At 36.9% G+C, this 25,138-nt stretch overlaps 1 protein-coding gene and 1 pseudogene across 3 annotated transcripts; both read right to left on the reverse strand.

Annotated features, from left to right (window-relative positions):
* Window positions 1–7,119: 7,119 nt before the first annotated feature.
* LOC137742507 (gamma-interferon-responsive lysosomal thiol protein) lies at window positions 7,120–11,683 on the reverse strand. Of its 3 annotated transcripts, none has more exons than XM_068482390.1 (6): window positions 11,333–11,473; window positions 9,286–9,589; window positions 8,986–9,051; window positions 8,476–8,616; window positions 7,726–7,818; window positions 7,120–7,562 (listed from the first exon to the last, which is right to left on the reverse strand). In XM_068482390.1, the coding sequence occupies exons 2-6, from the start codon at window positions 9,571–9,573 to the stop codon at window positions 7,353–7,355; spliced, it is 798 nt and encodes a 265-aa protein (XP_068338491.1). In that variant the 5' UTR covers window positions 9,574–9,589; window positions 11,333–11,473; the 3' UTR covers window positions 7,120–7,352. The 3 variants fall into 3 exon arrangements, with proteins under 3 accessions (XP_068338491.1, XP_068338492.1, XP_068338493.1); XM_068482391.1 differs by having other exon boundaries at window positions 9,286–9,664; window positions 11,333–11,471; XM_068482392.1 differs by lacking the exon at window positions 9,286–9,589 and having other exon boundaries at window positions 11,333–11,683.
* Window positions 11,684–13,949: 2,266 nt separating this feature from the next.
* On the reverse strand, window positions 13,950–24,318 carry LOC137743175 (putative disease resistance protein RGA3; annotated as a pseudogene).
* Between the last annotated feature and the right edge of the window lie 820 nt (window positions 24,319–25,138).

A 25,138-nucleotide genomic window follows, 5' to 3' on the forward strand; every position in this document is an offset into this window, starting at 1 on the left:
CTTCAAGAATGAATTGTAAAAAATACATAATTTTCTTCTGATTCATATAGCTTCATGATGATTGTAATCAAGGTTCTAAAGAGGTTGTGCGCTAGTCGGGTGGCGGTCGGGGGCCTAATGCTTAGGTTTTTAGGCAGTTTTTTTTTTATTTTAATTAAATTTATTATATAACATGTTAATAAATATCTATTTATACTTAAAATAATACATAATTGTAAATAGAATGACATATAGATTATAGAGTATTAGAACATGGGAACAAGCATATAAGGAGTGTTCCTCAAGTATTCAACAAGTTTTTTATAATTTATTAAAAAAATAACATGCAAAATGAAAGTTATATAGCTATTTTTTGTCTAAGCGAGAGTTGCAACCTAGACGGGTGCCTAGACAGGTCTAGGTGCTATTTCTTAATTTTCAAATACCTAAGATTAATTGTGTGGCGGTGACTAGTCGCCTAACACTTAGGAGGAAATTTTTAGAACAATGACTGTTATATATATTAGGATGTTAGAGTGGAAGTGATGTCCCTTGGCAATTAGTATAGTGCAAAAAGAATAGCTTGCTTCTAAGTCGGTAAAAATTGCATTCTGGCAATGTATACTAGGACTTTCTATGGGCTAATAATTTGATAATGATATATGCAATCACAAACAAACAGCAAAATGCTATACGATTCCGCACATACAGACAAAAAATGCTTGTAGAAATTCTATTTAAGTAGTTTGACAAGAGTTTGGTACAAAGAATTTGATTTGTTGACTGATGATGATAAATCTCACGTAAGGATGTGTGTAAAATTTATTTTTGCCAAAATTATCAGAAAGGTGGGCCAAACCTACTTATAACAATACTAATATTGTCTTTAAATTGTTGATTTTCACATGCACAGTTTGACAAATGTAAAGTTTTATTACAATATCTCTTGGTATGAGTTAAAGTGAAATTATGACATTTAAACTCTTCTTTTCTCCCTCATCTGCCAATGTAGGATATTTCACGAACTGAACCAAGATGATGAGGTTCTAAGAGGTTCTAACTGGTTGATATCTCCTTTTGACGTTGAGAGATCTTACAAATTCGAATTACCAGCTCTTTTTTGAGTGATTTTTTTTCTCAACATTTTATCCCGTTGATTAAACCTAAATAATAGAACTCCTTAATCTGGACAAATATTATGCCAACATTTAATAATGTGATTGGAGCTACCCCATGTTGATACAAAAATTGTAATATAGTGATTAGAATTTTTTAAAGGAATATCTTAGCTACCATGAGGGACAACCAATAAGGTTAGTGACTGAGGGACTAAAAAAAAGAAAGAAAAGAATAGAGGATGAGATGTGAGATGAGCCTTGAAAAGAAAACATCATTAGTATTTATTGTTTAACGTAGTAGGTAGAGGATAAACCAAATTTTGTGTAGGGATATAATTAACAAGTTTGATTAATAAGAGCAAGAAACAATGAAAACAGAGAAGAAGTATTAAAGTATAATGTTTTGCTGAGTAAATTATTTTTTAGATCATACTTGTGAATTATCTGATGTGTTGGTAATAAAAAATAAACACATTAATTAACACTTAAATAATAATTTAATCATCAATTATTACGTTTTATAATTTATAAAATATAATTTAAATAAATATTTTTTTTAACAATAATAAATAATCTTCTTATCATGCATTACTTGATAATAAGGTGACCCACTGTGGTTAATTACAGGTTATATGAAGTTGGATGACGTTATCGTATTCTAGAAGAGAATCGCCATATTAGATTTACTTATTGGATCTAGTGTGGCAGCTTTAAGCCTTTAAATTCCCACTTTCTTTATCTTGTTGGATGTTTAATATTTTATTCAACATAAAGCAGCACCCTTCAAATGTCAGCAATGCTGAATTATGATCAAATTAATGGAGATAGTATAGAAGGTATTTTAATGAGAAAAATACTCATTATTTTAAAAGTGAGATTTTCTATGAGTTTTTTTTACATCTTATTTTTGTGACATAATATTTTATAATGTTAGCATATAAATTGACGTTAAACTATAAGGTGACAGAGAGTCGATGAAGAATTTTATTTTTGAAACTTATCATTTCTCTTTTAATGATTTTGACACAAATGACCCAAGTGACACTCATAAGATAGGTCATTGAACCTCATTCAGATATGGAAGTCAATATATATGGTCTTCAAATTGAATCCTTACTTTAAGATCACCATAAGAATGTCATTACATATACCTTCTAGTAAGTTCTTATATCCCTTCTTGGAGTAAAACCTTTGTTTTTATTTTTATTTTATTTTTTGTAATCGATACCATTACTTTTAAACTCAAGTAAAGTGTGGAGAAACAATTAGAACCCTGAAAACAATATGTTGAAAAAGAAGATCCTGTTATGATAACCCACCACTTGCGGGTTAATTTTTATTAAAATGAACGGATATCTTCCAAATAACAATTAAATATCAAATAATAATTTGACATTGTAGTATTTATTATTTTTCGAAGAGCTTCTAGCACTCATTTGGAGGAGTGCACTCCAAATAAGTGCAAAAAATTAATGAATTAAAGTTTAGTATTATCTTCTTAGTGTGCATACATGTGTGTGTGGGAGAGATTTATTCGCATAAATTTATTCATGTACAATATGAGTTAATTCCTTTCTAAAATCCCAAAGAAAACTGTGTCGATTACTTTGTTTGATGTCTTTACCCTCTGAGACCGTTTTCTTATGTAAACATATGAACATCATACTGGAAATATCGATGTTGACATGCAAATGTAGATGTTGATAACTTGATATGCAAGTAGTGTGCAACAGTTTAAGTTTATTATAACTTAATTATAAATAATGAGTATTTATATATTATATTAGAAAGGTTAATTTGCAACTTATACAATATCGTAATGCAGACGGTGTAAATAGATAGATGATCTTACACACCATGCTAGGGGATTTGTCTGATCCTTAATTTGCACTCGACATGAAATTTTGTCTAAATTTAATTAGAATTAGTTTATCTATTACGGCGTACTTAATCTTTATCTGGTGACTCCAGTATCATAACAGGAACTTTGTTTTTTAATGGTCATGCAACAGAAAAAAAAATCTTTTAAGTATTTGAAGAATCGCACCACACATAAATCCTTATAAATAACTTAAAACCAATGAATTATGCATATTTTTTCTAAGCATTTCAAAAATCATAATCTACTCGCTTCTTGTATTATTCAGGGGTTTTCATATATTCACTTTTATTTTCAATCTTGTGGTGTTAACCTTTACTTTAGTAACAACTACAGCAAATGTAATACCTGTTTCCCCTCCAGCTATTCATCCTAAATTCCTAATACTTTTCACTAATTTCTTTGTATCCAGGAAATAAGATGTGGTATTTATCTCCTTCAAGTATAATATGAGGAGTAGCCAAATTCCTTATAAACTCTTGCAAGATTTGGTCTTTTACCGATGTGAGACTTTGGATCCTTCACATTCTCACGGTTAATAGTCTGAAAAAAGAAATGAAAAGTGCAATCTAACAAGATATTAAAGTTAATTAACATGTAAGGTGCAAGCTAATAATTAACTAAATAAACGTAGTATGATGGAATGAAGTATGTTATGTGATCATGTTCAGAATACACCAAAAAGTTACTCGTACCATTAAACTATCATCCAATGCATGAGTTAAACAAATAGGGGTTAAACTTTCTTTAAATAAAGTAGGGTTAATCTAATCACAAACACTGTACACAAATCTAATCACAAAAACTGGAATAAAATAATTCAATGCAACAAGTTTAAAAAGAAAATATTAGGGATTTACCTTTCTTTTTTCTTGTTCCTCCTTTTACTTGAGCCGGTAGGGTAAAATAATTGCATAATACTGGTAAATATACAAGGCATACCTTCCAATCATCTTTTGCTAAATTTACCGATTACGTGATGAACAATTGTGAGAGAAACGTTGTATGCATACGTGACCAAACGCTATCCTTGACATAGATTAAACACCAATATTCATCGTAATTCATAGTTTATAATGTGAAAAAGGGAAGAATGAAAAGAAGGGTTTTTAGTCAAAATGGTCTATGAGATTTGCATAACATATAACTTCGGTCCCTATGATGTAAAATTAATAGAAGTGGCCTTTGAGATTGTCCACCATCCATTATTTTGGTTATTCCGTTAAAAAACTCCGTTAAGTTGAGAGTATATATAACACATAACTTTGGTCCCTGAGTTTTGCATAACACCTAACTTTGATCCTTGAGATTGTCCATCATTTATCATTTTGGTCATTCCATTAAAAAACTCAGGGACCACTTAACGGAGTTTTTTAATGGAATGACCAAAATAATGGATGGTGGATAATCTCAAGGACCACTTCTATTGATTTTAAATATATGTTATGCAAATCTCAAGGATCATTTTGGCTAAAAAGCCTGAAAAGAATGATGTTTGCTTCTAACTTGTTTGGAGGGAAAATATTGACCGAAGGGCAAAGGCCTTGTCAAATGGTGGTGCTTTCTTTTGTACAGAGTAACTGAGTAGGGCCTTTTGCTCTGAAGGAATTGGGAAAACAGTGGGTGGTGTCCCTTTGCATTCACGCATTAGCAGGGAGCCTAACGCGCAGAAAAAGCCAATGGCAGTAGAAGAAGAATAATAATGTGCATAGATACGACCCTATAGTGATATATACTGATTTATGCACATATGTATATATGCATGGGTCCCTCCCGACGTTTTTGACAAACTGTAGTTTGAGTCTCCGACAAGATATATGAAGCGTAGATTTCTTCACAGACAGTATCCAATCGCTCTCAGCCTTGGATGCTCCAAGAAACAGACAGAAAAAGGAAAATGCTAGTTTCAATTGCGCATGAATGAGTGATTAGTTTTTAACCGTAGATGTATTTGAGTCACGTGTTCATATAGGGCTAGAATCACTCACGCACGAATGGGCGACTGTGGTCATCGGGTCGTGGCAGTCTTCTCATTTGCACAAAGCTAGTCCAACAAGCGAAGTTTGAGTTGCATCGTTGCTATAACTTAGAGAACAAGGAAATCAATGTGGTAGGACATGGGTGGGTAAGTGTTGGACTCTGTGGTTTTGCTTTGGAGTCATGGACCCTAGTGAGTACCACAAGGGTCTGACCCGTGCAGTACAAGACAAATTAAAGGAGCAAATTACAGAGTTTTAAATTGCGTGGCTCTTCGTTATTTTGGATGAATGTATCATCATTGACCATACATTCACTTGATGGGTTAGGGCAACCATATGATGTTTCTTGATAGAGACTGAAACTTTTGTAGTCCAGAGTCCCTAGCACCAGATTCTCAAGGAGGATCGGAGAGATTTGTACCGTATGTAACTGGGAAATTCCACGGAGATTTTGATTTTGCTTTAAGTTTACTGAGGATTTCACGTAATGAGAGTTACAGATACGAAGAAATATATTTCGATTGTATGTAAGAATTTCTCCGAAAAGAAGATGTCTTGAAAAGGAGAAATATGGATTAGTTAAGTCCACCCTAGTGCCAACAATTATGTTAAATGAGTGGCCGTTTTTCATTTTTAGTAGTTTTTAGTTTTTGAAAACTAAACACTCTTTCAAGAAAATGAAAAACTGAAAATTGAAAGTCAAATTTTGAAAACTCAAAGAAAGTAGTTTTTTATTTTTTGGTTTTCAATTTTCATTTTGTTGAAAAGAAGTACGTAGTTACCAAACGAGTTTTCAGTTAAAAAAAAAAATGAAAACAACAATTAGAAACTGAAAACGATAAAATTATCAAACTGTCCTTGAGAGTATTACAACTGATTGAAATTTTTACTAAATGCTTATTGGAGGAATCGAGTTTGTAGACCCAAAACCAAAAGAGTATCTCCTTCCTGGACGCTTCTTTTTCTTGTACTTTGCAATCAAGGCCTATCAAAAATCAAACTCCCAATCAGTCTCTTGACTTTTCATTCCTCTACGTTTCCTTCCTACCAAACATGGTGGTAGAGGTCACTTGATGAGATGTAGTTCTTATCAATTGTTTCTTAATGATTAAATCTTGTTGCTTCATATTTGGAAGATTCGAAGTGACCACTAGTTCAAAATCATAACTTCTCATAAGATAAAAATAGGATTAGACACGTCTTTGCCAAATTTGAGGGGTTTGTATTGCAAATTATTGAGGGCTATGTGAGATTCTTTTTTGGTCTTAGAATGTGATATGACATAACAATTTCTCATTGCTTCTCCGGTAATAAGACCAAGTGACGTATAAATTATATTGTTCACTCATATTATAACATCTGAAATGAAAATATTAGGCGATGAATGTATGACCGGAACAAAGTTTATCTATATGAAAACTGACTATGCATGCTTAGTAAAGTTTGGGGAGTCTCTCGGCTTGTATAGCACCTTGGACTCCAATCCAATTTGCAAGCAGGTTGGGAGTATTCGGCTATTGCGATTAGCCCATGAAAGCCAATGGGTTCCTCAGTCCGCCCAAATCACAAAAGTGTTTGGCATTGAGCAGTATAGAATAAAACATGATACTTTTTCAGTACGTAGTATTGAGTAGTATGAAAACTGAATAAAATCGAAAATAAAAAATTTAAATAATAGTGGAAATGAAATCTAACAATTAAAACACATGTAGCAAGCATTGAAGCTACACCCCCCTTTAACATGATAACTATCTCTTGCCTCACTTACAGTGAGTTGCGGGCATATTCTTATATTTTCAGATTGTTAATTTGCACCATACATGTACCTAAGCAATAATCAATCTGACAACGTACATGGCACATCTAAGCAATAATCAACTCGTATGAGTAATTTAGATTTAGAATCCGATAACATTAGCATCAAAATACTTAAGTTCTTCAAAAGTCTCACTCAACAAATTGTCTTGAGACAGGCAAAGCAAAGAATACTTCGGAGTGTTGGTGGGCCAAAATTTAGAATGAATTGGCCATAGCGACTGAAATCCATGACCTTCAGATTTCTAGCGAGGACTTGGATAACGGACTTGTATAACATCAGTACACCACCGTATAGCGTCTTGTGCTAATAATACAAAAGTATCAATTGCACAGACCCCCACAATGCTTTTCAATACTAAAGTTTACTATATTATATATTTAAATTAAATAAACAGAATTCATTTACACGACATATTTCTGTTCCTGTATATTTATTGAGCACAGTAATGAGAAAGACACACTCCCAGCACAGTAAGGGTCTTAGTTCAGTACCAACAAACTCACAAAGTAACTGCACTCCATTGGAAACGGGAAATATGAAGAAGCTACATGAACTTCAAGCTATCACACCATGAACGTCTACATCCAAATTGCCAGGTTCATTTGACGGATCCACGATTTTATGGTCGATCCTATTCTTCCTAATACTGCTGGCATATTTCCCTCGCAGCCAACGGAATGGGTAGATTTGGAACTTTTCCTGGTATTGAGGGATATTTTACTGCAGGCCTCGAGGGCAGTGGTGCCATTATAGGCATTGCAGACATAGCTCAGGAAGTTTTCGTAGTCCTGCAACAGGAGAAGAACGCAATTTTTTGAAGATCCCAATGATAGAACGATAGTGACAAATGTTCATCAATGGTCTAAATGAATAAAAACTACACATATGCATAACCAAACTTGGTGGCAATCGTAAAGCGTTGGGAATCTGATTTATGAGAAAGGAACAAACCTCATAAAGTGGCTGTCCATCCACAACTACCCATGGCACATACTGATGCGGAGGCTGGAGTGCACTGGTTTCAGCTGCATACTGTAGTTCAAGCTGCCAAAGAATAATTTCACTTATATTGTGTTCCTTTTTCATAAAAATCACATAACAAACGAGAAAACGAGAAAATGAGAAGCAGAATTTGTACCGTCCTACTCAACAGAATAACAGAAAGTTGTTCCAACAATGCCATGATCAAGAATCAGTGAAATGTTAAAAAAAAAAAGTGTTTTGACAGCGTGATGCATCCTACCCTTCACCTCTACTACCTATGCTGTCTTTGTGTACATGCTTCCTCTGTGTAATCAACTTGTTTCATGTAGTTTGGCCATATGCCACTAAAACACAAACTATTAGAGTTGTGGAAGGGTCAGGTTTCCAATGTTCTACAAATTTAAGGTACTAGTTGCGTGCCCAATTCGTACCATACAGTTAATAATCCAGTAATACAAGTGGCGGAAACATATACAGTCCGACAATATTTGGACACTACGCTTTTGCACGGCCTGCAATATACAACTCATATAATTGAAGAATCACCTTTTTAAACTCATACAGCAGAACATCATGAGAGAAGACATAAAGTTCGATCCTTGTTAAAATACAATTAAATATGCATGCAGATGCATTACGAAGGCATGTTTTAAGTTGCAACTTTTTGAATTCTGTGAATAATTAATGAGCTGAATGCAACAAGCACAGAAAACTAACCTCTTTACCAAGTCCACTGCTGTAGCATTCAGCAATAGGTTTTGAATCCAAGCCCAGTTTCTCGTAACATGACTCCCACTGGGGATACTTGTGCTTGTAAACCAAACTCTCGACGCAATAAATGAAAGGAAAATGATCGTTCTGCACAACAGTGATAGTGAACCAGAATTAGCGTTTCTAACTTAAATACTACTTTCTGTTAAGTCTGGCAAAAGTCCATAACTGGCATTCAAATTAGGATACATTTCTATAAAACCAACTGACAACCCTATATAGTACGAGCACTAATTATCCAGGTAGATTGAAAAATAATTACATAACGAATCGAAGGAAATATCACAAAGAATTCAGTAAATAATTCTAAAATGATTTATCAGTTTAACTAAACCACCATTTTATTACTATACAATAACCATCGAATAACAAACACCATTGCACCATGAAATATTTTGCAGGTAAATACTAAAAAAATGCTTAGTTAGGATTATAACTAGTTTGATAAAGGCTTACCAATGCAGGCCAGATCTCGATCGCACAGGCTTCCACAGTGTTCAATAAACATTCAGACGGACCATGCTGCAACCATAAAGAAATCCCAAGTTGACAAATTGAATTTGAAACACAAGTGAAATGCATAGCAACACTCAGAAAATTAAAACTTAAGAAAGAATAGACAAAACCCACATGTTAGAATGTTTAGGCAAATTACTTTGTTCCAAAAATTAAGGACAATCATCATTCAAAGGACCGGTCAACGATTAAACCCCGATTTAAAAAAAAAAGAAAAGAAAACAGGTTGGATTAGAGGACCTGGCAAGTGAATGTGTCGTTGCTTCTGAGCTTGGCATTACCCCAAGGAGAAAGCTTGAGATCAACAATGGAGATCAGGTCATCTTCGAAGAGCTTGACAAGGTAATTCACAATGAAGTTGGCACTGTAGGGGCAGAGGGACTCATAATACAAAGCCAACGAAACTTTACCAGAATCTGAAGGTGGAGTTCTGGCTGCAGAAGAAGGGGGTGTGAACACAGCAACCAAGACGAGGCAGGACATAAGAGAAAAAGAAAGGGTTCTACTTTCAAGCCGAGCGGACGCCATTGAATGATTAGGAAAGCTGAAAGAGAAAGGAAGAGCTTATTAGGTGTTTATGGGGTTGTCACTCAAGCGTTAATTACGCCATTTGTGAATCCTGTTGAACAGAGCAAGAACCAGAGATCAAGTCAGAGATTTTGCCTTTGCCCAAAATTGGTGGATTACAAGTGGAAAATTCAGACAAATAGTTGGCAGTTGATCTGTTTGTTTCTTTTTTAACAGTTGGCAGTTTGTTGTTACCTAAATACATGTAAGATGTTTGACCCAAAAAAATACATGTAAGATATAAATTCATCGTCTATAATTTCGTTAATATTCCGTTATACCGTATTTTCTCCTTCTCTTCTTTTACTAAATTTTAGTCAATTATTTGGTGATATTTCAGTATTTCTCTAAATAGTGGTATTTAATAAATAATAGGTTTTACTCTTTTTCTCTTTATGCTTACGTTTTCAGAGTAAGATTATCTCCCCTCTAAATTCCTCTGTCCTCCCCCTGTCCTCCAATCCTCTCCTATTTGTACGGTGGGCTACAATGGGCTGGCAATACTGTGGTTCAAATTCACCTTTGGCGAGAATCGAACCTAAGACCTCTCACTTACAAGTGAATACCACTAGACCAAAGTACTAAGTGGCAGTCACGTTGACATCTATTGACTATTTTTATAGAAAGAGAAAGACAAAGGTCAAAGATGAAATTACTGACTGGTCATTGGCACAGAGGTCACCTAGAAGCCTAAACTAAAACAAATATACTTAGTCTCTAGTCTCTACCCATGATAATTTGACAGTGTGCAAGAACTCTTCTTTGTGTATTGCCCTTAGACTTACTTCCTTGTTTCAATTTGCCCTTGTACTTTGTTCTTTCAATTTTTTTACGAGCCTCAATCTTTTAAAATGTGTCAATTTGTCCCTGCCATCAAATCTGTCAAGTTGGGAGCTTTTCTCATCCATTTAAATGTAGAACTAGCAGAAAATGTTACAACTTTGACGAGGTGGGGCAAACTGACATGTTTTCAAAGATTAAGGAACACATAACCAAATTGAAAGTCAACGAGACAAATCAAAGAAATGTCATAAGTTGCGAGGCATTGCTAATTTACCGTTTTAAAACGTAATTTATGCATAAGCATAATTTAATATCAATCGCTTTATAGTGTTCAAACCAACATCATTTGATCGTCTGAATTCATCTCCTCCCGCAAATTACATTTTGATACATGTAAAAAGTAACTAGTATTGCAAAATTAAATTACTTTACATGACATGTCAAATTTTAGGCTTTTTAGCCAAAATGATCCCAAAATTTGCATAACTCCTCACTTTGGTCCTAATATTTGAAATCAATACAACTAGTTCTGAGTTATCCACCATCAATTATTTTGGTCATTCCATGAAAAATCTCCATTAAATAAGGCTAAAACAACAAAAATACCCTCAATTTTTATCAAATCATTTGGCCATTGTTTATTAAATTGAGGCCATTTTTATTAATTTGGTCCTTATTTAATATAAGTTTTTATGAAATGATCAAAATTACAAATTCAGGACTGCTTCTCCTGATTTTTTATTTTAAACATCATGAACTAAAGGGAAGAGTTATGCAAATCACAAAGACCATTTTGGCTATAAAGACCAAATTTTAAGTTTTTAACACATGCCAAGTAACTTATATTACTGTACAAAAAAAAAAACTTTTATATTCCATATCAAACTGTAATTTATCAACTCAAAGGAGATAAGTATGAGCAGATAGAGAGAGGGACCTGGCAAGTGATGGTGCTGTTGGATCCAATCCTGGCGTTGCCGTAGGGATAGAGCTTCAGATCGGTGATGGAGTTGATTCCGGTTTCGAAGAGCTTGATCAGATCATTAACAATGAATTGATAACTGTCGGGACACAGCGTTTCGTAGTAGAGCTCCACTCTGACTTTGTTGCTGCTGCTGCTGCTGCTGCTCTCGGAATAAGCGGCGTAGGTTGGAGAGAGCGAAACGGAGCAGAGGAGGAGGAGGAGGTGGAGGAAAGTAGGAACAGATGAGGAGGCCATTTGGTGGGGGGCACTTGTATTTTGGGATGTTGTCTTTTGGGCTGAGGACTTACAGCCACCTCTCAAAATATTTTTTTTATTTTTTATTGGAATTCAATGCTCGAAAATTCAGTTATGTACGTGCCCTGAAAAATAGTCCAGGTTCGAAGGTGGATGTTGGAAGATGGATATTTTGGGATGTGCATGTGCTTCTTGATTTTCAGTGGGTAGTTTTTGTTTGTTATGTTGAGCTTCAATTTCAAATTTGGGAGTAAAGGCCCAATCCAGATACCCCAATTCGTGCCTGCTTCCCCATGGCCCATGCACAAAACACATAGTAGTGCTTTGAGAAAGAAGAAACTTTTTGTCCATGGTCACACCGTCACATGGTATAACTACTATTAATTTATTTATGAATTTGTTTTTATGTTCGTCAGACTATCACATTGTGTTATTAATTTTAGTGTTATAGTATGAATGAATGATATGATCAGTATTTATGAGCATAAAGTCAAATAGTACATAAAAATACACATGTTATATAAGTGAATTAGTAGCATTCCGTAAAAGTGTGATAATCACACAATAGAATTTCTCTATATTGAAAAATTCTCTTGGGTCAATAACCGCGCACATATCCAAATGCTTCAACGAGCAGATGACATAGTTGAAACTTTAGGAATGTAGGGTATTCTATATCGATATTGAAATTTTATACAAATATTAACACTGTTCTAAAAGTGAAAATCAATTGTTTCTGTTTTTAAGTGGATGACCTAGTGGCTTCGTCACGTCAATTCATCATTCCAGAAGCTAGAAAAACTCACAAAAGCATTTAAACCTCATCTGATCACCATCATGTGAAATCAGAACTAAACGACTAGGCTATCAATCAAGCTATGCTGTTGCCTATTGAGTAGAAGTTGAGACTTGGAGCGTAATCTTCAGAAACGATGGCGCCTCACTTGTAAGTGTTCTGCAATTTAATCATCGCCATAGCTGCAAGATTTAACCTCAAGACAGTTAAGAAAATCTCTTTTCGCCTTCTTCATGAATCATAGGGCTGGTTTGGTATTGCTGTGCTTTGAAAAAAAGCTGCTTCTGCTGTGCTGTGAGAATAAGCAGCTGTGAAATAAAGCAGCAGAGTGTTTGGTAAACTTTTTTGTAAAAGTGCTTTTGAAAAAAAAAAAAAACAGTATTAGAGTGTTTGGTAAACTTTTATGTAAAACAGATGTGAAAAAAAGCCGATTTTTTAAAGTTGGGTTTTGCAGCTTCTTGTTTTTGGCTTTTTTTCACCCAAAACTGTGAAAAAAAGCTGAAGCTAAGTGTTTACCAAACACAAAAACAGCTCTCAGTTTTTTTTTTTTTATAGCAGCTTTTTTCAGAATCATCTCAGTACCAAACCAGGTCATAATCAAGCTTTCCTTTTTTGGACGGAAGCATTATTGCTTGATGGTGACGAAACCTCCTCCTCTCTTCTTCTTCTTCTTCTTCTTCTGTTGTTCCTCGATGACCAAGGAACCTCTGCCTCTGTGCAAACAAAAACACGTCCGCTTTGTTTTCGATCAGCTTCCATTTGATACCGACTCTTCAACTTCTCAGCTGCCTTATTTTCTTTCTTGTTCACCTCACTTTTGCCTCTAACAGTTCTTTCCATCTGAATGCAGCATTCGCGTTCTCAGTGTTTTTCGACAGCCTGAACGGCCCTCGAAGCACCAAACTCCTCCATGTAGAATTTCCACCACAACTTCTTGGTAACTGGACTCATATCTATGCCTCAACATTTATTTTTTGGGCCAAATCGTATTAACAGAGAAATAATGGCTAGAAAATTTCTTGACCATCACAGAACACTCCTGACCGGACCCGCCACAAACCATTTCTCTCCCTCCCTTGCCAACCCACCCGCCACCACCACAATCACCGCCTGGCCACAATCTGTTTTCGTCGAACTTGGAAATTGGATGGATAATAAGAGAGAAATTTGCAGATGAACAAAGTGCAGGCTGCAGATGGGAAAATCAAACGTTAAGTTTATAATGCCATATTTGATAATTGATATGAACTGGTGCTGCAAAAACAGAATATAACAATTTGTCAAAATATAGGTTAACCATTTAACATAAAGCAAAACAAAATCGTCATACCAATCTGATTTCTACCTAAAAAGAATAGAACAATGTGTCGATGTTCGGGTCACACACAGAAAAATTCAAAGGAGTTGAAATCCAGTCATGCCTTGTAACATTTATTTTGTTCACATCCCTTGCTCTTTAGGCTCTCAACAACATTCTTGATATTTTGATCCATGGGAATGAATTCTAAATCCAAGTTCATTAGCTTCTTCGCTCCGTTTTTATTCCCTCAGCAAGCCGTGTTGGGTGTCCTTTGGCAAACTACACAAAAGTACGCGTATTATCAGAAAACCAGACAACTAAAACATAAGATATGCACATAGTTTCGGTTGCATATCCATTTTGCAATACCAGAATTTACCTGGGAACCTTGTACTCAGGGTGAAGTTCAGCAACCTTCGCCACAAAGTCGCCATAATGTGATATAGCTTCAATGGACAAGTGCCTAGCGGTCGCTGATTTGTTCTCGTACACTAAAATGTGCGTGAGAGCTACATCTTTAAAATGCACAGATCCCATAAAGAAGTCCTCATATGTTTCAGTGCAGCCTGCAGCAAAAATTGACAACCTCAAACCTTAACTAGAACAACATAGAAGGCGGCATGGATGGATGAACCCAGGAAACCCAACCAAACCTTATCGACATGAAATTTAAAACGTCAAGAAACAGGTGCTATTGTTGTGCCTTGGCTGATTATCTTCACCAACATACAAACCCACAGTTGAATAGTTTAAAATACGAGAAATAAAGACACCGAGAAATTTACGAGGTTCGGCAAAAACCTGCCTACGTCCTCGGAGAGATATTGCTCTTCACTATAAGAAAAACAGTACAAGTTACACATGAGTTAAATCGACATAACCCAATCCCATATCCCTTGTACACCCACTCACAGAATTTTCCCAAGAGCCTCACTCTACCCCAAGAGTTCTTTCACAAGAGATCTTTCACTCTAGCTCTCTTGATTTCTCTCACCCGTGCCCATGGTAGAGCCAAATGCTCTCACCATCTCTTTGGATGCTTTTCTCTTCATCCGTTCCTTCTCCTTTGGCAAGGCATTTAAATAAAAAACAACCCCTTTTCTTCTCCTCCTTTCTTCCACCCGAAAGCCAAATAATTATGGCTTTGAAAAAGCCACAAAACAAGGAGCAAATCAAGCCACAAAATAAGGAACAAATCAAGCCACAAAACAAGGAAACATAATCCTCATCATGATGTTCCCTCATCAATATTGTTTTGTTTCCTAGCCTAATTTGGCCACTATCCAACAACTAGAAATGAGATAGTACCCGGGTCACCATTTGTTGAAAAATATTAAAACGTCAAAAAATTCGTAGACGAACAAATAACAATGCTCAAAGTATTTTAAAGTCATAAATATATGAATGCCCTATTAGACAAATTGCTCTTTGAGTAATCATTCGAATTAAATTGACAAAAAAAAAAAAAAATACCAAGACTTCAGATTTGATCTGACTGGAGGGAGCTAGAAATTAAGTAGTGGATAAAAAGCATAAAACCCTAGCAACCGCGGTTGTATGCTTGGCATATATCATACATACGTACATATATATATATATGCTGTCTAGCTTACCTTAATTAGTAACTCATTCAACGTAGTGGGGTTTTGGAATTAATACAGCTTAATTTTGATCATAGTCGTGTCTTGAGGAGGGAACCAGCGCCGCACCAAGTGGCTTGGATGTTTATTTGACCTAGGCCTCTGCACAATTATCTGCAATTTAGAGTACAAATAATTATAATTGTTTTTTTTCATACTCTTTTCACCTTAAATAAATTGCATTTGTATATGCATATCCAAATCAAGTAAAAAAATCAAAGCACTGCAACTCACCAATATGAAACGTCATCACCGGCAAAGCATGAAACTCGATGTTTGGGACGTGAGAAATCTTGGGCCTCTCCTCATGCTTGCAACGTTCTTCAAGTTTCGGACACCAGAAAATGGTAAGGTTCTGCAGTGGTATTTTGCAGAGGAAGTCTGGCAGTGTTTCCAGAGCATAGCACTGACTTATTTCCAATGAAGAAAGGCATGGCATGATTGTGATTCCAGAATCCCCTTTGTTCCACCCTTTCACGCCTTCCCAGCGCTTCCAAAACGACATTTTGTAAAAGTGGAGTTGCTTCAGTTTTGGGAATAATATTGATGAGGATGACTTGAATGAAGAACATGTTTGATCATCTTCTACTCCCAAAAACTCACCACCAACCTTTCTTACACCCGACATCTCCCCTACGTACAGTTTTTCGAGGAACGGCAATCTCCCAAGAGGAGGCAAACTTTCACAACCCGAATTATTCTGCAGAGTAAGGAATCGTAACTTTTTTAAAGAAAACATCCAATTAGGCCAGGTGGAGCCAAAATTCCCATCAATCCCTAAAGATTCAAGATTATCATGTGGTCGTAAGACATTCATTATTCGTACAATGCTTTCTCCAACCTCGCACAATTCAGCAAAATCAAGCTGGAGATGAAAAAGTTGCTTGTTGTCCCGCAATTGTGCTTCACCAACTTGGCTCCCATCTTTCAACTTCCCCAGTATTCTTATTGTGAGATTTCCCTGAAGGTGGTTCAAGGTTCTCAGATCTCCAACTTGAAATGCTTCGTTGTTGTCAACAGAAAACAGAGGACACACGTCCAGTGTTTGCAAACTTGTTAATCTCCCTATCCCTTTTGGCAAGTGCTTCAATGAGTAACTCCCACCAATGTAAAGATGCTTTAAGCTTATCAACTTTCTCATGTTATCCGGCAATGTTTTAATTGATTTGCAGCTCCGAATGTCCAAGGTATACAAATTGTATAAATCACAAATGGTGTCTGGTAATTTCTCCAAATTTTGACTCCAAGACAAATCAGTATGTCTCAAATGTATCAATTTACCAATCTCTTATGGGAGTTCTTTGATAGAATTTTGAGACAAATTTATCGTCCTAAGACATTCAAATTGTAAAATGAAACTAGCGTATAATAACCATAGTCATGTTGACATATGGCAGTGTGCCATTGGTTAGTTACTTAGTTTGAGTTAGTTAGAATGGAGTTGTTAGAAAAGGGTAATAGAGTCATTGTGTAAAGTGATATTAGCTAGTATAAATAGCTGATATTGTAGGGATGTTTGGTATTCTGAAAAAGACTACTTTCTCCACTCTCAGAAATACAAAATCTCTCAACTTCTTCTCTTTCTTCATTTCTGTTTACATATCTCTGTTCAATACATTTAGGGTTTTATACATTTAGTAGTTAATATGGTATCATCGCCGGTGAAGGTTGACGGCCGTGTTCGATCTCTGGGGTTTCTTCCGCTACTCTGATGCAGATTCTTGGTGGTTCTTGCACGGATTTTTCTGTCGCTGATCTGGTGAGATTGTTCATGGTTCTTTATCTGGGTTTTCTTGAATGTTGATTGCGTTCTGTACAAGAATGGCGTCTGAGATTCTGTCATGTTTCTCGTGAATTGGGGATTCTATTATGTTTTCTCCTGTATTGCTGAATTGGTGAATTGGGGATTCTATTATGTTTTCTCCTGTATTGTTGAATTGGTGAATTGGGGATTCTGTCATGTTTTCTCCTGATTTGATGAATGAATTCTGGTGTATGAATTGTGAAAATTGTCTGTTAGTTGGCATATTGATTGCAGTACTATAATTGGGTTGCATTGTTGCAAGAAAGTGTTCGTCTTTCTTGATTTCTTTAGAGTGTCATTCTCTGGAGCTGGTTTTGGTTTGATCGTATAGTTGTCTTGTTCTGTGGAACTATCAATCTTTCTGTCATGGATGCGTCTTCATTTAAGGTTGAAGGTGTTTTGGGAATGCTTACCATTAAGCTTAGGGATGATAATTTTGCTAAATGGGCATTTCAGTTTCAGTCGGTGCTTAGGGGGTATAAGTTGTTTGGTCATTTTGATGGTACCACTCCTTGTCCATCAAAGTTTGTTGTTGATTCAGAACATGGGGTTACAAGAGAGGTCACAGGTGCATATACTGCATGGGAAACTGTTGATATGGCATTATTGAGTTTATTGCTTGCTACTTTAACTGATGAGGCTATGGAATATGTGATTGGATGTCGCACTGCATATGAGGCTTGGAGTAATCTTGTTGATCGATATGCCACTGTGTCTAAATCTAGAATCAATCATTTGAAAACTGAACTACACACGATTCAAAAAGGGTCTGATACAATTGACAAATATTTGTTGAGGCTCAAGCATATTAGAGAACAACTAAGTGCTGCAGGTGAGACTATTTCAGATAATGATGTTATGATTGCTGGTCTTGCTGGTTTACCAAAGGAATTTGGGGTTATTCGTACTGTTATATTGGCTAGGGAGTCCACACTCACGTTGAAGGAGTTCCGAGCATTGTTACTCGGTACTGAGAGGGAAATTGAGGGGGATATGAACATAGTTACTCAGAATATGTCTGCTTTGTATGTGCAAGGGTCCAGTTCTGGTCCAGTTACTAGTTCTAGTTCAAACATTGGGTCTCACTCGTCTGCTTCATCTTCAAATTCTCACAGTCATGCTCATATTCCAGCTGTCACTGCTGGTACTGTCACAGCAGTACCGTGTGATTCTTTGGCATCTTTACCACCACATCTAAGTTCCCAGCCATATTTGTCTTCACAATCTCAATTCCAGCAGCCATATTATTTTCCACCACCTGGTGTGTTTCCAAATGAGTCATATGGATATGGTTTTTCTGCAAATTCTAGTGGTCCACCTGTCTCTAGATCACAGTCCTCAAATGTACCCTCTGGATCCTTTGGAAATAATTACAGGGGTAATAACAACTACAGGGGTGTTCACAGTTACAGGCATAATAATGGTTTTAGAGGAAGAGGGAATTCCTCAGGGTACTTGGGGGGATCAAGACAATCTGGGAATCCTACTACCTGGTCAGGCATTGTTGATAATAGGACTACAGTGGTGATTGAGTGTCAGATCTGTAACAAGAGAGGTCACACTGCAGTTAACTGTTTTCAAAGGAATACCAATATGCCTCTTACAGGTGTTGCAGTTGAGTGTCAGATCTGTGGGAAGAGGGGTCACTCAGCTTTGGATTGCTATCACAGGGGAAACTATGCGTATCAAGGTCATCCTCCATCTTCATCTTTGTCTGCAATGAATGCACAGCAGTCACCTCACTCTTTTCCTCAAGATACCTGGACTGTTGATTCTGGTGCGTCCCATCATATAACCTCTGACTTTAGTGCTCTTTCTCAAGTAAAACCCTTTGAGGGTTCTGAAAAAATAACAATTGGGAATGGTACTGGTCTCCCAATTAAACATATTGGATCTACTAAGCTTCAGACTCCTACTCATTCCCTGATTCTTAACAAAGTTTTACATGTGCCTACTATTGCTAGGAGTTTACTTTCCGTGAAACAGTTATGTGCAGATAATAACAGCTGGTTTATATGTGATGAGTCTGCATTCTTTGTGCAGGACAAGAGGACAAGGGAGATAGTGTACCAGGGAAGGAGTAGGCCTGATGAATTGTTCCAGATTCCAGTGGTCACAAGTGCAAAGGGTTCTCAGCATATCACCAGGTGTCCAGCAGCTTATCTGGGAAAAGCAGTGAAGAATAATGTCTGGCATCAGAGATTAGGACATCCAGCTCATGATGTAATGACTTTCATGTTGAAACAATCGAATATTCCAATTCAAACAGATGATAATCATCATACTTGTATCTCTTGTATCCAAGGCAAAATGTCTAGGCTTCCATTTCCTGTTAGAACTGATAGATGTACCTCTCCTTTTCAGAAAGTACATACTGATGTCTGGGGACCAGCACCTGTAAGATCTATAGAGGGATATAGGTATTATGTAACATTTGTTGATGAATATACGAGATTTGTTTGGATATTCCCCATGAGCAATAAATCTGATGTGTTTACAATTTTTGTTCAGTTCTATCAGTTTGTCCTGACTCAGTTTAGCATTCCAATTAAGTCCTTGCAAACAGATGGGGGAGGTGAATATACAAGCAAGAGGTTTGCTTCATTTCTTGCTGCCAAAGGAATTATACAACTTATTTCCTGTCCTTATACTCCTCAGCAGAATGGAGTTGCTGAGAGGAAACATAGGCATATTTTGGACACTGCAATTACTATTCTTAGTGCTTCTGGCTTGCCTTCTGTGTTCTGGTTTCTTGCTTGTGCTCATTCTGTTAGGCTCATTAATAACATGCCTTGCAAAAGCTTGGGTTTTAGCTCTCCATACTTGTCATTATATAAGAAGCTACCAGATATCCAATTCCTTAAGATCTTTGGTTCTGCTGTATTTCCATGTCTCAGACCATACAATAGTAACAAATTACAACCAAGATCAGTGATGTGTGTATTTTTGGGTTATCACCAAGGATACAAAGGAGTGATCTGTTATAACTTGCAAACCAAGAGGATGGTTATTTCCAGGCATGTCTATTTTGATGAATCTTTATTTCCTGCCAGAATGGTTTCACATACAGGTCCTACAAGAATGGCTAGTTATGAGGAACAGGAGCAATCAAGACCTGTATCTGTGCTGGTCACTATACCAGTGTCTTCTTCGCAGCACAATACAACTCCTGGAGGCTCTCAACACTCTTTATCTCAGACAGATGTCGATTTCTTTTCTCCAAATACTACCCCATCAGAAGATCATGTGTCACCAGAGCCAGAAGTTCAGGGCTCTGACACATCTCTGGTTCACTCTTCTTCACCAGTTCCTACTCCAGTACTATCTGTCATTGCATCTGCTTCTCATCAGCAAGTTATTCCTTCCTTCTCACCTCCACATACTACTAATTTGGTCTCCACACCTATCCCTAGGGAGTGTATTCAAACCAGGTTAAGAACTGGTGCGATTCCCAGGAAAAGCTTTGTGGGTTGTCTTGCTTCTCTACCTCAGTTGTGCTCTTTACAACTTGATGATTTCTATTCTGACGGTTCATCTACCCCTTTGAGTGTGTCTGTCTCTGAGGGATTTTCCTTTATTGCTGACATTTCCACTTGTGAAGAACCTAGGACATTTAAAGCTGCTTCTATGTCACCAGAATGGCAAACTGCCATGCAGGAGGAGTTTAATGCATTACAATCTCAAGGCACGTGGACACTTGTTCCACCACCTTCTCATAGGTCTGTTATTGGCAGTAAATGGGTGTATAAGGTTAAGAAAAATCCAGATGGTAGCATATCTCGGTTTAAAGCTCGTTTGGTAGCCCAGGGGTTTTCTCAGGAGCAAGGCTTGGATTACTCAGAGACCTTCAGTCCAGTGGTTCGCCATACCACTGTGAGGCTTATCTTGGCTTTAGCTACTCAGTTTAGTTGGTCATTACGACAACTCGATATCAAAAATGCTTTTCTTCATGGTGACTTGGAGGAGGAGGTTTATATGAAACAACCACAAGGGTTTGTGGATGCTACCTGTCCTGGCTATGTTTGCAAATTGGTCAAATCCCTTTATGGGTTAAAACAGGCTCCTCGAGCTTGGAACTCGAAGTTCACAAGCTATCTTCCAGCTGTTGGTTTTCAATCATCATCTTCTGATTCGAGTCTCTTTGTCAAGATTGATGGTAGTGATATAATTTTGCTCTTATTGTATGTTGATGACATCATTCTTACTGGATCAGATTCTACTAAAATTCAATCTGTCATTGATGATCTGGCTGGTGTATTTGACCTCAAGGATATGGGGAGGTTAACATATTTTTTGGGATTGCATATACAATATAGAGATGATGGTTCCTTGTTTATCTCCCAAGCTAAATATGCCAAGGATGTGTTACAAAAGGCAGGAATGGATACCTGTAAATCTACATCTACACCATGTAAACCTCATACTCAAATTCTGGCTGGTGAAGGAACTTTGGTGTCTGATCCTAGTCACTATCGGAGCATTGTTGGGGCTCTCCAGTACCTTACTTTTACTCGTCCTGATATAGCCTACTCAGTAAACATGGTCTGCCAATTCATGGCACAACCTACTGATGTCCATATGGTCTTGGTCAAAAGGATTTTGAGGTACATTCAGGGGACGGTTGGTTATGGCTTACACTATACCAAAAGCCAGGAATTCAATATTACTGCCTATTCTGACTCGGATTGGGCAGCGGATATCAACACCCGAAGATCAATCACAGGTTTTGTTGTCTATTTGGGGAACAATCCTGTTTCTTGGCAGTCTAAAAAGCAGTCCACAGTTTCTCGAAGCTCCACGGAGGCAGAGTATAAGGCATTAGCTCACTGTGCAGCTGATGTATTTTGGATTCGTTCTGTGTTTAAGGATCTTCATCAATCCATCTCAGTTCCACCATCCATATACTGTGATAACATTTCTACCCTGGCTTTGAGTTCCAATCCAGTATTTCACTCCAAGATCAAGCATCTTGACACGGACTATCACTTCGTGCGTGAAAAGGTTCAACGAGGGGATCTTCTGGTCCACTACATTCCCACAGATGATCAGGTGGCCGATGTCTTTACAAAGGGTTTGCATAGTCCCATTTTTCAGAAACATTGCAGGTCTCTTGGCTTGGGTAATGGTTCTACAGCAAACTTCGCTTCCCTAGCTCCGCTCAGTTTGTGGGGGGAGTAATAACCATAGTCATGTTGACATATGGCAGTGTGCCATTGGTTAGTTACTTAGTTTGAGTTAGTTAGAATGGAGTTGTTAGAAAAGGGTAATAGAGTCATTGTGTAAAGTGATATTAGCTAGTATAAATAGCTGATATTGTAGGGATGTTTGGTATTCTGAAAAAGACTACTTTCTCCACTCTCAGAAATACAAAATCTCTCAACTTCTTCTCTTTCTTCATTTCTGTTTACATATCTCTGTTCAATACATTTAGGGTTTTATACATTTAGTAGTTAATAGCGTATACCCTAGCAACACTTGAGTTAATTGTTTTGAGCGTACGTAGATTTTTGCAATTGCCTGAAGTGATAAAAAATAAAGCTTGACTGTCAGCTATAGCCATTATGGTCAAATGGCGAACCTTGCTACCCAACGCCTCTATTTTATGGTTTGCACCCTCAGCCTCCGTAATTAAACATTCCTTCTTGGTGATAAATTGCACAAAGTCATGTACAATGTCATGCATTTTGCAACCTATTATTACACCAGTGTTAGAGTGTTTCTCAAAATCTTGGAAAAAAGATCGCGCAACTAAATTATCAAAAACAACTTGACCAATTTTTCCTTTATCTTTATTCTCTCTAGAATTAAGATAATCTTGTGCCATCCAAAGATTAATCAACTCATCTCTACTAAACTCATAATCTTTTGGAAAAATAGCACAATATAAAAGGCAACATTTGTTTCTCGGGGCCAAATCATAATAACTTAGAAATAATGGCTGGAAAACTTCTTGCTCCACTTCTTCCCAATCCCATATTTTACTATTCAGAACCTTCAACCATTCACTCCTTGTCCTCTTATTGCGCATCATACTGCCTAAAGTCTTTGCAACAAGTGGCAAACCCTTACACTTTTTTACAATCTCCCCACTGATTTCTCCAAACACCTCAAACTTGCCTATTTCTCTATTAGAAAATGCCATGTGATTAAAGACTGACAAACAATTTTGTTCGCTCAACTCCACAAGATTGATCACGTGAGAGGTTGCCCTCATCATATTAGCAACATTTTGTTTTCGGGTGGTTACCAATATTCTACTACCCTCAGCCCCATTTTGCATCAATGAAAACTTTAATTGATTCCACTTTTTACTGTCTTCGGTCCACACATCATCCAACACAAGAAGAAACTTTACCCCCTCAATGGATCTAGACATATATTCTAAGACATGATCCAACTCATTTGAACTTGAGGAAGCATCACCACTAATCGCTTTGGCAATCTTTATCTCATCAAAAGGCTCTGACACACAAACCCATATTCTCTTTTGAAAATGAGCTTTAACTTTGGCATCATTATAAGCTAGTTGAGCCAAAGTTGTCTTTCCCATACCTCCCATCCCTACAATAGGAATGATGAGGAGCCCCCTCCCTTCTCTACTAGTATCACTCACCAACTTCCTTATCAAACTATCTTTTTCCTTTTCTCAACCAAATATCTTAGATATATCGACAAAAGACGAAGTTTGCTGTTTTTGAATGACTTTTTCAGTGAGCTGAAAATTATACATTTGTCTTTGCTTATAAATCTCAGCTAACTCCCCATTTAGATGTGAGCAATTTCATGACGACTAATTACCTTGCCGACCGGGCCAAGACCAAAACAACGAGCGAAAATAGAGAAACATACCTTCTTCTGTGGAGCAAGATGAGTTGCACCTTCTCTTTCTTGTTTCTCAATTTGTTGTCTCAGAATGTCAGTGTTCCACTCATCCAACACATCCACCATCTGGTACGATATTTCCTTCAGGCAGTGTTGCACGTTGGCTTCCTTCATTTTCCTTTGCTCTGCATCCTCAAGCACAGCTTGAATAGCTTTGAGATTCCCAGCGAATTCTTCAACTTCTTTCTTAACATTTAGAACGAGTTTCACCTCGTCCTCTATGTACTCATAAGCCATTGTAGCTAGCTTCTCTAGTAGCGTGGAAACAAGCGCATCGGCCATTTTCAGGTATAGAAACTCAGAAATTGGTTGAGAATGGAGAAGAAGAAGTCGGCAGTGTAGGAAAGTATATATGAAGAGGAAATTAATGCAGGATGGTTGTACTATTGCTTTTCTTCTTTGCTAGTTTGTATAGACAGTGGACACCTTTGGTTTCCCGTTTGCTTAAATAATGCAAGATTCTTTGCTCTTATTACCAAAAAGATTTGCGTTGATGCTGCTGCTGGTTTTGTTCTACCTAGTTATTTGCTTTGCTTTTAATCATAAAAAGAAAGATGGGAATATAAGGTGACTTATTACAAAAAATATTTGCCTTGATGCTGCTGCTTACTCTCCTTGGATGAAAGGAATAACAAATTTTGAGGGATGAATCTATGGTGGCAGTGTCAGCAAGCAAGCTCATTTTTCAGAACGTAAACCTTCTTCCCCGAATCTGAATGTCTTTCTCGAGTGGAGTTAAAAGAAAGGCCCTGCTGTTGTCCGCTTTCAAATTATCAGAAATCTGAACTGTAGTGAACCAAAATACATAATACAAGATCATTGGTTTTGTATTTACTAAATTGTCTAACTTAAGCGTACAAAACTGGGAGAACATAGCCAAAGCGCTAAATTCAATCATGTCTATCCAAAAACTTCTCTATCGGCACCGGAAATGCAACTAATCCGGCACAACCAACACAGGCTACTTGCAGACCAGCTACAACAACACAAGAAATTAGTTTTTGCACCAGAGGCTGGAGGAATAAATAAGTTTTGAACTCGCTATCCACGAGACTATAGGCAGTGTATAATTCTTTAAAGTAATGTTTAAAGATATTAAATC

The sequence above is a fragment of the Pyrus communis genome, chromosome 8 (genome assembly GCF_963583255.1).
Source record: "Pyrus communis chromosome 8, drPyrComm1.1, whole genome shotgun sequence".
In the NCBI taxonomy this organism is placed as follows: Eukaryota; Viridiplantae; Streptophyta; class Magnoliopsida; order Rosales; family Rosaceae; genus Pyrus; species Pyrus communis.